General features: G+C 36.1%; 2 protein-coding genes across 2 annotated transcripts; one reads left to right on the top strand and one right to left on the bottom strand.

Moving 5' to 3' along the window:
- Positions 1-4,570: 4,570 nt before the first annotated feature.
- Positions 4,571-7,127, top strand: sox21a (SRY-box transcription factor 21a). The gene is made up of 2 exons (XM_058403266.1): positions 4,571-4,699; positions 4,778-7,127. The coding sequence occupies exon 2, from the start codon at positions 4,865-4,867 to the stop codon at positions 5,552-5,554; it is 690 nt and encodes a 229-aa protein (XP_058259249.1). The 5' UTR covers positions 4,571-4,699; positions 4,778-4,864; the 3' UTR covers positions 5,555-7,127.
- Positions 7,128-8,238: 1,111 nt separating this feature from the next.
- Positions 8,239-15,854, bottom strand: gpr180 (G protein-coupled receptor 180). The gene is made up of 9 exons (XM_058403262.1): positions 15,635-15,854; positions 15,258-15,398; positions 13,664-13,864; positions 12,915-13,095; positions 12,761-12,810; positions 12,436-12,593; positions 11,065-11,256; positions 9,946-10,023; positions 8,239-9,829 (listed from the first exon to the last, which is right to left on the bottom strand). The coding sequence occupies exons 1-9, from the start codon at positions 15,771-15,773 to the stop codon at positions 9,677-9,679; spliced, it is 1,293 nt and encodes a 430-aa protein (XP_058259245.1). The 5' UTR covers positions 15,774-15,854; the 3' UTR covers positions 8,239-9,676.
- Between the last annotated feature and the right edge of the window lie 45 nt (positions 15,855-15,899).

Genomic DNA, 15,899 nt, shown 5'->3' on the forward strand with positions numbered 1-15,899 from the left:
ATCTTTAAGGCAGCTGTGTATATCTAAAAAAGGCAGAAACTGGGAAAGAGTAAGCACTTCAACTGACAATCAAGTGACACTTAGAATACATCTGTGTGCATGATCTGGTAAAAATATATTTCATTAATGCCTATACATCCCCAAACACGCACACAAACACACACATACACACAAACTCTCTATTGTCTTTATACTTCAGTTCAAAAGGATGGAGGGTATTTTGTTTACAGTCCACACTGTTGTACTTTGTATTATAACCATGCAAGAAAAAGTCTTTCACCCTGGCAGAATGGTGGATTAACTGTGAGCAGGAGTATTGTTAGACCAAACAGGTGTCAAATCTCATCCTTTTTCCCTCTCCATTTGCTTCTATAACATCCTTAGAGCATAAACGATACCTTGGTCCTTTCTCTTCTTCGATGGGTAAACAAAAGTGTGAGATGTTTGCAGGGGAGGGTCCCATTGTATCCAGTTCAAAGATGTGAATGCCTGTGCAGGAATGTGTGGCTCGACACTTTTACAAAGGGGCTTTTAATGCAAAAGGTTGGGGGCAAATATGAAATGGATAAGCAAATCTATTATTATTGAAGATATCTGGTATTCCACCCTCAAGGAGTAATCGTATACCAAATTAGGCTACACGGCATTAAAGTCTGTAGTAACAGTAACCTATGCTATGCACCCAAGGGCTATGATAGGCAAAATCTATTCAGGCTGTAAGACCTATTAAGACTACTTACAGTGAGCCTCATTTATCAAGCTGGAAATGAATGGGATTTATTCGTAAATAGTTCATACAAGTGTTTAAGCAAGATATGTGTCCTAATTGTGCTCCTGAGTGAGAGTCAATTTGTGCATAAGAAGCCTAAAATAATTTGCAAATTTACTAAAATTACTAAATTTACTAAAACATCCTCATGCTTAGTTTGTTAAGAATATCATTAAAATTATTTTCTTCAACCCATTCATTTTATAGTATTGGCATTAAAAAATATGATGAACAAAACAAGCAAGCTAACATAAACCCATAAATTAAGACAAAAAAAGGAAGTCACATAATACCTTATGTCTTCCCATAGCTAGAAACATGTCTCAGCTAATGGAAAATTAAAATTATTAAAATAATAACTACAATAATAACAATAATTATTATTATCCTTATTGTTGTTTTTGTTGTTATTTTTTCTATTGGTACATAATTGAGTAATAAAACTAACTTTGATTGCTGCCTTTAATTTCAAGTCAAAATAACGTCCACTTGTACTTTTTGCCTTTATCATTAATTTTGTGCTCCTTGTTGTCTATGCACTTGCACTATTAGAGATTTGTCATTGTCAGTAATTGGACTTGGGTAAACAGCATAAGCACATAATCAGAAAATCAGCGTTTCCGAAAAAAAAAAACCTCCAGCTGAATTGCTTGGATCGGATTACTCAAACACGTGACACACAATTGTCAGTAAGTATTCAGTAAGATTACTCTAATGACAATAAAACCAATGACAATGGGCTTAATACAAAAAGTGGGCTCTTACCTAGTATGAAATGGTTGCCTTTATTTAAAATACAATCCCTTTCCCTAAATAAGCGTGATTAAACAAAGGTATTTTATTCAACTGTAAAATAATAAGGACGAGTGGGCCTATAGGCACAGCACTGGGTGAAGTCTTTATGCTTGCATATATAAAATTGTAAAATTCTGGTACCAATGGTAAAATTCCTGAATTAAAAAAAGGTCTAATATATATATATATATATTTATATATATATATATATATATATATATATATATATATATATATATATATATATATATATATATAAAATAAGAAATATTTAATATTAATATATATATATTAATATTAAATATTTCAATTTGAAACAAATTGTGGAAATAAATTAATATTTAAATAAGCCACTTGTACTCCAGCAGCCATAAACAAAACTTTACAACACTATACAACTTGGCTTGCATTTCCTTTCTCCCATTCTCAATTTCTATTTCCTTAGGATGCTGAGCCCTTTCTTTAAATCCTGCTGCCATGCTGATAGATGAGGGCCCCAGTGCTCTCTGCCCTTCTTCTTCAATGAAAAACTGTGGCTTGGGAGTAGAACAGCTCTTAGCAGCTTTTCTCCCAAAGCGGTTTCAAAAAGCCCCCAATGAATGTGAATAGGTCAAAAGACCAAAGACAAATTGAGTGGACAAAAAGCACTGGTCATTGTCTTGCCATTCACTCTTATTGTCCTCATTCACTAGCAGCACAAATTTTAGGGCATTAGCCACACAGTGTGACCATCTTTCTCTCTCATTGCAGTCCTCATCCTTTCTTTTCACAATCATTAGATTCATTACGGAGCACAAAAACTTCCAACAAAACAGCTTATTATATCAGATGGATTCTTGGTTAAAGAGAAGGACACTGCACTGAGGTAGACACTGGAGTGGGAGGAAGCTCATCATGGTTGACACAATGAGTAAAGCTAGCAGTGTCAAATTACAAAATACCTATTATGTTTACTTATATAATAGATATAATGCATATAACATTTCTTATGATTTCCATTCAACTGTATCTTTCAAACTGCCAAAAAAAAAAAGCCTTGACTATTTTTTTTTTAACTTTCAGTAAATATTTTAACATGCAGGACATTAATGTTTACTTGTGTACACTCCTCTTCTTCTAAATGCAAGTGCACAGAATACCATAAGCTGTGGCACCATGGTTACATCATTGTGAAAAGTTAAAGGGAATGCACAGCTGTCCAAAGAGAAGGGGCCCTCTTCAATGATGAGCAGTGAAAGCCTTTTTTTTTAAAAATACAATGCTCCTTCCCTTTCCTCAAAATAACTTTCTTTAAACACTAAATGAGCTTATCCTTGAGAGAGAATTCAGATCACTCATGCAACCCCAGCTTTAAGATCAGCAGAGAGTAAGAAAGGAGAGGGAGGAGCAAAGTGGAGTCATTTGACTCTTTGATTACCTTTTATTGTATCGTTCTGGTGTTATCCACACTCGGCTCAAGACCCCCATGATTCTCTGGAAATAGGGTATGACCAAAAAGCTCTTATTTCCCATCCTGTATAAAAGGGGAAAAAAATATATACAGATTATCAGCTATTTTGAAAATGTTATTTGCTGAAATATGTGATGATGGAAAATCATAAATGTTTACCTAACAGATCTGCTGCCTCAAATAATTGTTATAATAATAATAATAATAATAATAATAATAATAATAATAATAATAATAATAATAATAATAATATCACCCAGCACAGTTTGAGTTTCACACACTCACTTTATCCTGATCAGTTGCTTATCCCAGGAACACTTGGAGTAAGGCAGGAATTCATCCTCTGTGATGTTCATCACACAGCACCATGTATACACACACATCTAGGGGCAATTTATCCTATCCACCTATTTAATCTATAATTTATAATATACTACAATAAAAAAAAGAAGGAAAGCAGTGTATTAAATGAACAATTATTTTCGTCATCACCATGAATATATACAATTGAAGAGCTCTTAGGAGTGTGAAATAAAGACAGACGACTAAAAACTTATTTTTAAAAAACTGGAATTTAAAAAAAAACGTTTTAGTAATGTTAAGAAAGAAGAAATCACACAATACAAATTCAAAATTTATTTTTGTTAAAAGATGTGTACTTCTAATTGCCAAACCTTGAAAAAAGATCTGTCAAATGTAAAATATACACAAAATAATAATAATAATAATAATAATAATAATAATAATAATAATAATAATAATAATATTTTCTTTTTAAATCAACTTAAAAATAACACCTTTTGCCAATCAAATTTCCAGTTTCCACTGGTTTAGTGGTCCCTCTTTATTAAACAATTCATATTATGTATTGTTTGTGTAAGCTTGTGTAAAGTTTTTATTTCTTATTGGGATAATATGACCAGGTTTGGCAATGTTCTATAGCTTCTATTCAACATTGGTTTATCTACAGAAAATACGGCACATTCCACTAGAATTCAATATCTTCGAATGAGTCCTTTTAGGTCTTGTTTTGTTTTTACTGTTAAGACTCATCAGTTGAATTAAAGACAAAGGAAGATGCACCTGTTGTTCAGAGGCTTCATCATCCTGCTCTTTCATTCAAACTCCCCTCATGCTGCCTTCACGTCCTGTCCGACATATCTTCAGTACGAGGTGAACGTCCAGAACAGCAACTGCAATGTTCTAAGAATCTATCTATCTATCTATCTATCTATCTATCTATCTATCTATCTATCTATCTATCTATCTATCTGTCTCTGTCTGTCTCTCTCTCTCTCTCTCTCTCTCTCTCTCTCTCTCTATATATATATATATATATATATATATATATATATATATAAAACACGTCACATACAATCACCCATTGGTTTTGGTTGTGTCTAAGCAAAACTAGGGCCTCTTTCCGCAGGCAAATGTTAGCGGTGTTGTGGGCCGAAGGTGAGAACAGGGGCGCGTTTCTGTCTCGCGTGTGACGTCATTGTCGGGCGCGTATCAGTAGGAGGTTCTAAAGCTCACTTTACTTAACGGACCAGCTCTTAGCCCAGTACATTAATCACTGGGCACCTGTTGGAAAGCAGCTGGACATCACAGTGCCGGTTCACCTGTTGCTTATGTGCTCTGAAAGCGGGTTTCTTTCGTGGAGTGTCTAAATGGATTTGGAAAAGGTAACAGAGATTTTTCACAGGACTCTAACTCACTAAGTGTTTATGAGCTCTGACGTGTATTTATTGTTTATACATCAGGATCACAAAGTTTTGTTACTCGTATTTGATCTGGTGTTTGGAACTTAAAGAAGTTGGCTACCTGCCAAAAAAAAACAGCTGGGAAACATGTCGAAACAAACTGACCACGTAAAGCGGCCAATGAATGCCTTCATGGTTTGGTCGAGAGCCCAGAGACGGAAGATGGCACTTGATAACCCCAAGATGCACAACTCTGAGATCAGCAAGCGGCTCGGAGGAGAGTGGAAACTTCTGTCAGACTCGGAGAAAAGACCCTTTATCGACGAGGCCAAGCGTCTCCGCGCGGTTCACATGAAGGAGCATCCGGACTACAAGTACAGACCGAGGCGCAAGCCGAAGAACTCCGTGAAGAAGGACAGGTATCAGTGTAATGTGGCTTATAACATTGGGGAGCAGGACGCACTCAAAGGGGTACTAACGAATCCTGAAAAGACTGCTGCCGCTGTAGCCGCCGCCAGAGTGCTCCTCAGCCACTCTGTACCCCCGACCCCTTACCCTTACCTGGACTTAAACTCGAAAATGTCAGAATTGTCGGCGACCACATTTACACACACCTCACTGGACTATTCCGGACGCGTTGTTGCGTTTCCTAGAATGGGGATCCTTGGTGCCACGCACACGCACCCTTCTCCGGGAAACCCTGCCTATATGATGCCCTATAACTGCCCAGTGTGGACGGCGTCTGCGCCTCAGCCTCCTCCTTTAGCCTATGTGGTTTTACCGGGAATGCGCAAAACTCTGCACGAACCTTACTCTGCATTCGCCACGGCCTTGTGATGGACACACGCAGTGTACACTATAACACTGTACTGTAGTGAGCTGTAAGGACTCTGTTTAATGAAAAACGCTTTTGTGCATCTCCCACTGTAGGGTGCACCTATATTTAACAACAGCAGTAATAATAATAATAATAATAATAATAATAATAATAATAATGAAATACTGTCCTTCAATAGTATACGTAAATTGCATGTGCTGAATAATCTTTAACAAGACATGCCAAACTGAGTTACTTATCAGTATTCATTATTTAGTTACCCATTTTGGAAACTAAATTTTTTCTTTTCTTTTTTTTTCTCCATGAGAAGAATAGGCAAATGCACTGGGTTATATATACAATATCAATCTATTATTCTCACACCCTTTCATATGTCAATGTCATCCTTATGGAAGTAATTAAAAGAAAAAAAAAACAAGAAAAATAATTTAAAAAAAGCACTTGGCATGTTATATCCAGTATTTGTTTTTAATAGTAGGTCTTGGGGGGATATACATGTGTGGTGGGCTTATGCAAATTTCAGAAAACAGCAACTGCATCAATAGTAAACATTAAAGCAATATCAAGCCAATGTTTTAATGATAAACATTTTAACTAAAAATTATGTTATCAGGGCTTTTGTCTGACAGGTTCGTCTTTTAAGATGCTTAAATGCTTAAACATTTATTATTATTATTATTATTATTATTATTATTATTATTATTATTATTATTATTATTATTATGAACATCTGGTTATCCCCTTTGAGGCTTTCATTTGCAACCTTATTTCATCACTGTAATGTACATACTGGTTTTAATAAATAAAGTCTTATAGTACATCGGGTTTTTATGAATAGTCTGTGCCCAGTACAGTCTATCACTCAACATAATTTGGAGATGTAATATAAGGATCTGGTTCAGCTTTTGGCATTAAAGCTCAAATATGATATTGCTGAGTTATTATAATAAATAACCCAATGCAATGTAATTTCATTCCTAACCCTGCTGGGGAAAAAAACACAAGAATGCAGGTTACCAGTCCTGATCCTGGAGTCCTGATCACAACACCATTGATTCAACTTATCAGCTAATTAACAGCGGTGTGGTGAAGTGGACATGTCGGGAAAGGAAAAACAATAAAAAGAACAGGACAATATGGAATACTGTAGTCACAGTGTATCCAGAGCCTAGATAAGGGGACAGGGTGTATGCAGAAGAAGGGTTGGGAAGCTGCGCATTAAAAAAAAAAATCTCTAGTTGTTTCAAATTGGTTTAGTGTTTTCATGAGAATCAGATTCCATTACAATTTTCTCAGTTAGTTTTAAACACCACAAGAACTCGATAGTGCTTTCTTAGGCGATTACCATTCTCTGTTTTTATTGATCATAAACAGAGCAAAAACTGTCTTTTTCAAGTGATTGTCATCTCAGGCACTTGTGACCATGTACAATATTATTACTACAGAAAACAACCGTTTTAGTTTAAAAACAAAACATGTATGTGACTGCATTAGTTCTGTGTGCAACTGCATATGTACCTGTTGCTCTGTACAGTCAAGAATCTTTATTTGTGGCTTTTTTTTTGTAATAAACAGACCTGAGATTTATTGTAAATCAGTGTTGTAGTGCTTCACATGAAAAATCTTTCATAGTTGTATTCCATAATATTTGTCTTTCCATAGTACTTGTCAGAGTTTGTGTATCCAGAACCTAGACAGGAGTACAGTGGGTTCTGTAGATCCAGGGCTGGGAACCTGTGCATTAAGAACAATCTCTAATGGGTTCTATCACATAATGGAATTCTGTTTACTTCTTTTCATCGGAATCAGTTTTCATTACAATTTTTTCAGATAGTATTAAATACACACACTTGACAGCACCTTAAATGATAAGAATTTTTTTTTATCAGAATAAAATCAGGAATAACACATTCTATTAAACTACCTTACAGAAAATGAAAAACAGAAACCAAGCTACATTTATAAGCAATTTACAATTTTACCTAGAATCCCCCATCCTTCACCTTAAATATGTTTTCAATACAAATCCTGTAGACATGCCTTAGTACACAACTGCACAAATGATCCTTTTATTGCAATCGCTGTAGCATGATTCATTTAAATTCATTATTATTAAGTATTATTAAGAGGAATATACCCGTTCTAAGTGTTATGTTACTTTCCTGGCATGTGGCATGATGTTTTTATTTGATAGGTGAGTATAACTGAGGACAAAAATGGATTAAACAGATCAGTTTGAACCTGGTCAGTGGAGATTGTTCAGAGTTTAAAAGGTGCAATAGGATGTTACACAGTGTTCTGTTATTATCTTTCTATACCCAGGTTCTTGGACATAACTTTAATCCTTTGAGCACTTTGAGATGACTTTAGCATCATCTCCTACACTAAATATTATTCTAGTCCAATTACATTTTGCTCCTAAGTACATGCAAATGCTTGCAGTCAACTCCAGTCAAAAAGCCAGGTTCATGAAGTGTTTTACATCCATCAAGGCCATGCTGTAATTGATGTGAAAAGGGTACATAGTGCTCCCCAGTGGAGAAACCCAGGTATAATAAGACATAGCAAGTGCAAGATTCTTGTATAGCAACATTGATTTATCTAGACAAAGACAAATCACATCTTCCATAATAACCACAGGTCTTTGCTTATGACGATGATGTTGAACTGCATACACTCAATATACAGTCTCAGTCTCCATTTTTATTCATCAACAGAGCAACAACATTAGACTTTTCACTGGCAAAGTGATTGTCATTTCAGGCACTTGTGAAAGTGAACATCAAACCAGATACAATATTAAAAGTCCTTACTAATTCAGACAGCAAACACTCGCATCTTTATTCAAGTTTAGTTTAAAAAAAACATGCATGTAACTATTAGTACTGTGTGCAAATGCATATTTACCCCATTGCTCTATACAGTCAAGAATCTATTCATGGCTTTAAACCATGGCTTTCCCCCCCAAAAAAAACAGACCCGAGATATTAGTGTTGCAATGATTCACATAAAAGATCTTTCATAGTGGGATTCCATATGATTATGATTTCATAACCAGTAACATTCACTCATCTTCAGTAACTGTCTTGTCAGGGTCACGGTGTGTCCAAAGCCTAGGATGAAATACACTCTAGATCGAACTCCTGTCCATCGCAGAGCGCTTGAACCAGTCCCATGATCCAGCTATTTAAATGTATATTATTTAGATGCCATTTAAATAGACAGGTAACAAATTAAAGAAAAAACAACATAAAGTGTCTTAGTAAAGTCTTGGGTCGCCACAGGGCATAAAATAGCCTCATTGCTCCTTGGTACAGATTTTTCCAAGTCTGTGGAACTGTAGTGGAGGGATGAATACCATTCTTCCAAAGTTCAGCTGGTGTTCTGAAAACAGCCTAAGTGAGTGCAGACAAAACATTTCACTCCCAAATCTTCTACAGGCCTTTCATTGAGTTGGGTCTTTATTTCAAGGCCAAAGCAAATGAATTACAGTTTCATCCTCATCAAATCATTCAGAGAGTCTTTGAGTCCTGTGGATGGGAGATATTGTCTTCTTAGAAGAGACCAGGATAGGATAAAGGTCACAAGTACTTTGCATTAATGTTTTTGTGACTCTTTCCTATAACAGGGCAAGTGGAGCCAAACCAGGCCAGCAAAATATCTCAGATAACACAGCAGCTGATATTTCATTTAATTGTCATCAGTCTGTAGTAGTTAATAAGCTGACCATTAAACCACAGATAAAATACAAACTGAGTTTTTCATACATCAGCAACATCATGTACATGATTATCTACAATGTCCTTTTCTAGTTTATGGGGATTCTTAAACAGATGAAATATTGCTAATCTGCAACAAAAAAGGAAACCTCAGTCCTGCATGTCTGTCTCAATAGATCACACAGGTTCTTATTGTTCAGAAGGGCCCAGCTGTCATATCTTATCTCTGCCCTGCAACATTGCATATGATATAAGGCATGTGCAAGGTAACGTGTACAAGGTAATACACGTGATTTTGCTCCATACACACCTTTTGATCCATCTATCAGCAAAGTGCTTCTTCTGGAGTGGCCCTGTGCTCTTTACGGACTGGTGTGAATAGTTTAGTATCAGTACCGCACTTCAGTATCGTCCCCGCTGGCTTCTAGACATGGTTATAGGGAGAGTCACAGAGGAAAGCGATGATACTTCCCAGTAAAGACTACGAGAGAGGAATAGCCTATACAAGATCACCACTGAGATGGACTGGCACAGAATCACACCAATGGTTATGACCTAAAAAAGAAAACAAAACAAAAAAAAAAAAAAAAACAGAAGCTCACGTTGATTTTTTTATTTTATTTTATTTCTTCAATTTCTTGAAATCATAATGCTAGAAGTAGCTCTCCTACCTTTTCCTTTTGATGCTCACTGAACAGGATGGAAAGGAGAACAAGGACTGGGTGACACAGAAACCACAGGAAACAGCCCTAAGATACATTTTTTTCATTAATTAAGTATATTAGAGAGAGAACAAACCAGTAAATGTAAATGCATAAATACCCACGTTTTAAAAGCTTATCCAATATCATACACATGAAATGAATAAAAGTGGTGTAGCATAACTACAATGAATCTTGAATCCTGTTAGGTCATAAAAACAGGATCAGTTCTGCTTCACCCTGTACATTCTGTTATAATATAATTTTTCTCTATGTAATATAATTAATGTACATATTGTCCACTTCATAGATTACAGCTAGTTTATCTATCTATCTATTTATATATATATATATATATATATATATACACTATATTTATATATACTATCTGTATAAACACTGTATATTATCTGTTACTGTTGAACATAATTATAATTATAATAATAATAATTATACTTTACAATTTATCTGCTGTAAATACAACTTGCACATACCTCTCTAGGCACACTCTGACATAGCCTGCACTTGTTCATTTGCACAATTTCTACTGTTTGCACTTCTGGTAGATGCTAAACAGCATTTCGTTGCTATGTACCTGTACCTGTACTTTGCAATGACAAAGTTGTATCTATCTATCTATCTATCTATATGAACGTTCCTGAGTTTGTTTAAATTTATGTATAAGGACAATCGCTAATTGAAACATTAATTGATTGGATTCAATCATATAATTATTGATGAATTATTGCAAACTTATACACTGATACATTTTCAAGTTTAAACAGTTTATATATTTCAATTAAAGTTTAATAATACTCTACAGACTCCCTATTCTGAGGTTACCCAAAAAATTCAAAAGTCTCTCAACTTAAATTTTTACACCAAATCATAATTGATGTTGTGCTACACCAGTAAAAGATGTATTCAGGGGCTGATACTGGTTTGAAGAATTTATCTGGATAAAAGTTTTTGAACACCTGACCATCCCATCCAACTGCTTTCTCTATCATGTTTGATGTTTTCACCAAGACTTCTGCAAATCTTCAAGTGTAAAGTGATTTTGAAATAAAGTGAACCGAACCGAGTTACCTTGGCAAAGCTGAGATAGAAATCCCTTTTGAGTGTGCTCCGCTCTGCAGAGATTATCTGGTACAATACTGATGCAAGTACCAGTGTGAGAGAAACTCGCAGCACCATCAGCAGTAACCCAGGTACACTGTGATAACCATGATAACTGTGGTGCTCAGTGTCCTCAAACTGCTCCCAGATCAGCAGTGCTCCCTACAAGATCACAGATTCATTAAAACAATGTAGTCAGAAACATTTGTGTTCCCAGAAACAGCATTAATACATTCATGTAGAATCAATGTGCTGGACTTTACCTTAGTCAAATTACTCCACTGTATGTGATTATTATATGATGAGACTAAATAGTGAGTAAACAAATGGTCACTAGGTATGTGCAACCTCAAATACGAGATAATTTAAAGCTGCATATACCAATATGCTTGCTAATTTGATTTTGAAGAAGAAGCATTTAAAAAGCCTATAATTTGTTAAGCTGCTTTAGTTTTGTTGTTGTTAAGTGTCAGATATTAGCTGAAGTATGTCTCTGAGGAGGGCGTTATGTCATCTTAGTTTATTTCAAACATTTATTTCTTAGTCAGCAGAGAAATAGTTTGGAAAGAGATGAAAGTGGGAAACTATGGCAGGTGGAAATATAATTTAATATTAATATCAGACTATGAACAGAGATATATGTAGGTTTTTTCATCCCAGTTCCACCCTGCAGACACTACTGACCAACTAGAACAAACTTAAACAAACGACTATAATACTAGCTTAGCAATAACAAACCAAGATTCCAAGAGTTGGTTCTTAAATATATAAGGAGTCAGCCATAACAAGATTACATAATATCACAAGGAATAAGGTGTATATAAAATACCTAACAGTAAATGCATTATAAATTAAAACAGTAACAGAGGATAATGTAACCGACACAAAAAAAGGAGTAATACACACATATTACACCAGCCTGCCTTAACTTCTGCATGAAATCCCTCATATAATAAATATTCTCTAAGCAATCTCTGGTAAAAAGATGTTCTCTCTGTTGTCTCTGGTGTCAATGACTTTTGCATCCAAATACTGTTCAGTGTGGATTCTCTAAAATCAACTTGGCTCACTGGAAACAGTCTAGAAATCCACACCATGACAAGAGCACCTTTGACAGTGTAGTACAAGGCAAGAATTTTTTATATGAGAAGAACAGGAAAGAATGGCTATCATGAGTACAGAGGGCTGAAATTTAATTTACAGCCATCAGAACACTACAGTGTTTATTCATTCGTATTTGAATCAGTCTTCTTTAAATAGCACTCAATCTTCCTTAATATCTAATTTATTATTAACAGCATTAGCATTTCATTATAGATTATGATCTGGCTGAAGTCTGACCTGCGTTACAACTCCTCCAACAGCAAGAGCCGTGGATGTCGGAGAGGAGTCCCACTGCAGCGGTTTAATCTGGGACTTCCTGCCTCGGCTCAGCGTCCAGCCCATACACAGACTCAGCAGCATGTACAGCATCTGCACTTGAGCCACCATGTCACAGACTACACACAAACACATACAAAGAGAGAAACAGTACAGACAAAGATGTCCCAATTTTATTTACAAAATCCTTAGTTTTCTGATTGTGAAGGATTTTAGAAATACACTGACATTGTATTATAGTAAAGAGTTAATGATGTGTATAAATCTAAGGAAAAGGGTGACTTACACTCTGCTAGATTGCCCATTAGAGGTGTTCCCACTCCGTCTCTAGCATACCTGCAGTATAAACATGACATCATTACTGACAGCTACAGCTTGAGAAATGATAGGAAATGTTCTGATAGAAAGAGAATGCAGCTCATGTAAGAAGTCAGTCTCACTTGGCCATGTGGATGTAGTTCAAGAGCACAGATAGACCTTGCAGGAACAGAGCTGTGGACAAGACCTTCAGCACGGTGTGCATGGGACCTCCCTTATACAAAGCCTGCCACAGGGGCTGCATGTAGATACAGGAGGCCACAAAGTAGGCCAGGATCAGCAAGAAGAAAAAGCTGTGCAAACCTGAGGACGGCAAAAAGACCAGCAGTGTCACATATTAATAACAGCCTAAGTAATTCTCAAAAGAGTCTTGAACAGTAAACAGAATGTGTCAGCTTTCTAAAGATACCTTGTCAGAAGAGTCACAAACAGCAACCCTTTAATGATATACTGCATAATCTTTTAAACTAAAAGAAGAGTACAAATAATGTGCTTCAAATTCACCTTGTATCTTCATTCTTTTGGTTTATTGTAAATCAGACCTTTATTCAGGCTGCAAGGAGAGCACCTGGCTACCTGCCTGAGGATCTCCATCAGCGGGCCAAACCCAGAGGCACTGAACTACACAAGTGCATTAGAACTGTTTTTCTCAAAATCCAAGATAATCAAATGGCCAAATTCAGATTGCAAAGTTTGCCAATAGGGATGTAGGAAGAATTGATCAAGCTTATAGACAATGTCCATTGTTAAAAGCACTATACAAATAAAATTAATTGAATTATATTTCTATTTTCTTAAAAATAACTCCGTTCAACACAGATACAGTATAAATTGGCATTAAATTGTTGTATATAGGATATCTCTTCCTCACCTGCCTCCTCAGCACTGAAGTGGTCCGTTGGGTTCCCTGCTGAGTCTGGGTTTAGCATGGTGAGCTGGAAGCCCACATCCTCTTGCACATCAGCAAGCTCCTCTTCTTGGCAGGTGTAACGGTCTGCATATATCACATGCCAGGTCTGGGGTCTGGCCTGTCGTGGTATGGTCTGATTGTGTTCCTCTGTGCTCAGGGTTACTGAAAAAGTATTAGAAATGTGATCATTTATACGTAATCAATCATATGTTCTATGATCTATGATCAATCTATGATCAATAATAATGAATAAAATAAATAAATAAAATTGAATAGTAAATTATTTAAACATATGTTAGTGTAAATATTTACTAACAGCAAAACCAAATATTGTACTTTATTTTTATTTTTTTTCCCCTTAGCATTTGTCCCGCACACTTGCAGGGTCTGCTGTTTCTTAGAGGATCAATGGACCTGCGTGATTTGGCACAGGTTTTTACGCCGGATGCCCTTACTGTCGCAACCCTCCCATTTTTATCCAGGCTTGGGACTGGCACTGAGAGTCAACACTTCAGCGGCTGGGGTGGCGCCCTGCCCGGGAACTGAACCCGGGTCATGGCAGTGAGAGCGCGGGATCCTGCCGCTGGACCACCAGGAGGCAAAACCAAATATTGTAATGAATATAGAAAAAATGAATACGAATGAATATGCCTATAAAATGAATAATATGCATCGGGTCATATTTTAAGTGCAGCCTCATCATCCATTTTGAAATCAATTTCATAAAAACATGTAGGCTGCTCTATTCAAAAGAAAACACTTGTTTTCAATAGAGTTTAAATTTGGAGACTAAGACGATAATTGCAAAAAAATTTGATTTCTGTGTTGACCTCTTTGAATGTTTAACAATATAAATAGGGATGCAATGAACTTACTTTTCGATATAACACTGGTATTAGACTATTGCCTTTGATTTGATCTGTTAAGGCCTAATACTAATCTGAGTCAGTGGATTTGATCAAACAATCCGTTGATTCAGATACAGTTTCAATGTATCATGAAATTATTAGTCTCTATACCAATGGTCACTATTATATCAGGTCATCCTGAGTCATTGCTTTCTTGAAACATCCATCTAAGCAAAGTCTTAAGTACCGGACAAAGGCAAGAATGTTGGACACTATCTTTCTGTGTCACAACGATTTCCTTGATGTTGGAATTGTAAAACTTTATGTCTCAAACTTGCACACTTTTATGCCTTAAAATTCTCTATAGTAGTTTCTATATGATATGTATATATAACTGGTCATTGAAGACTTGGTCACTGCTTAGGATCTTTTACCCAGTGACAGGATGACAAGTCATGAGGATCTTCTAGTGGTGCATGGTACATCTAGTGACCATTGGAAAGTGTTAGATTAGCCAAATATCCCTCCTTATCTTTTAGTGGTAATCCCGAATAACAAGTGGATAACATGTAAGGTAACGTCAACTTGATTCTACAGAAAAGACCATATCATATCAAATGGAAAATATTTTTTGTACCACCATATAATAATAATAATAATAATAATAATAATAATAATAATAATAATAATAATAAGACTGTACTCACTGCTAAGCTGGGCTGCTGACACTCTGTCCAGGCAACTCAGGTTCTCAAAACCCTGCATGCCCTGAAACAGCAGGAGTCTGGCCTCTTTATGTACTGCCAGGGGCACGTTGTCCAGCCGGTAAGCCATCAGGCCATTCTCTCCTACAGACGGACACAAAGGTGCATGGTTAAATGAACTTAGATTAATAAATGCTCTCTATAAACTAACCACAAGTCCAGACTCACAGCTGAACAACCTTCACTTCACGAATGTTTTACCTTTTTTCTATACAGTGTCTGAAACTTGATATGAATTTAATGAAAATCGGAAAAGTTCATCATACAGAATATTATCATTACAGTGATATTAACCAGTCAGTGTGAATCCAATCACTCACCGTGGTAGAGAAATCTTGTAATATATTGCCCATTGTTTTCCCTCGCTGTATGACTCCGAAACATTCCCGCTACAGTTTTCCCATCAGCGAGACAGTAAGTGTTCACTAAAGCCATCAGAGTCACTGTGAACGAATACATTGTGCCATTAAATGCCTTATTTTCCGCAATGAATGAAGATTACACTTCCCTTCAGCTGTCGCGCTGATTGACAGACATGCGGACCAATCAAATGAGGAGGATTTCGAGCGCGCGCAGTAGTTGAGC

Source organism: Hemibagrus wyckioides, linkage group LG11 (assembly GCF_019097595.1).
Source record: "Hemibagrus wyckioides isolate EC202008001 linkage group LG11, SWU_Hwy_1.0, whole genome shotgun sequence".
Classification (NCBI taxonomy): domain Eukaryota; kingdom Metazoa; phylum Chordata; class Actinopteri; order Siluriformes; family Bagridae; genus Hemibagrus; species Hemibagrus wyckioides.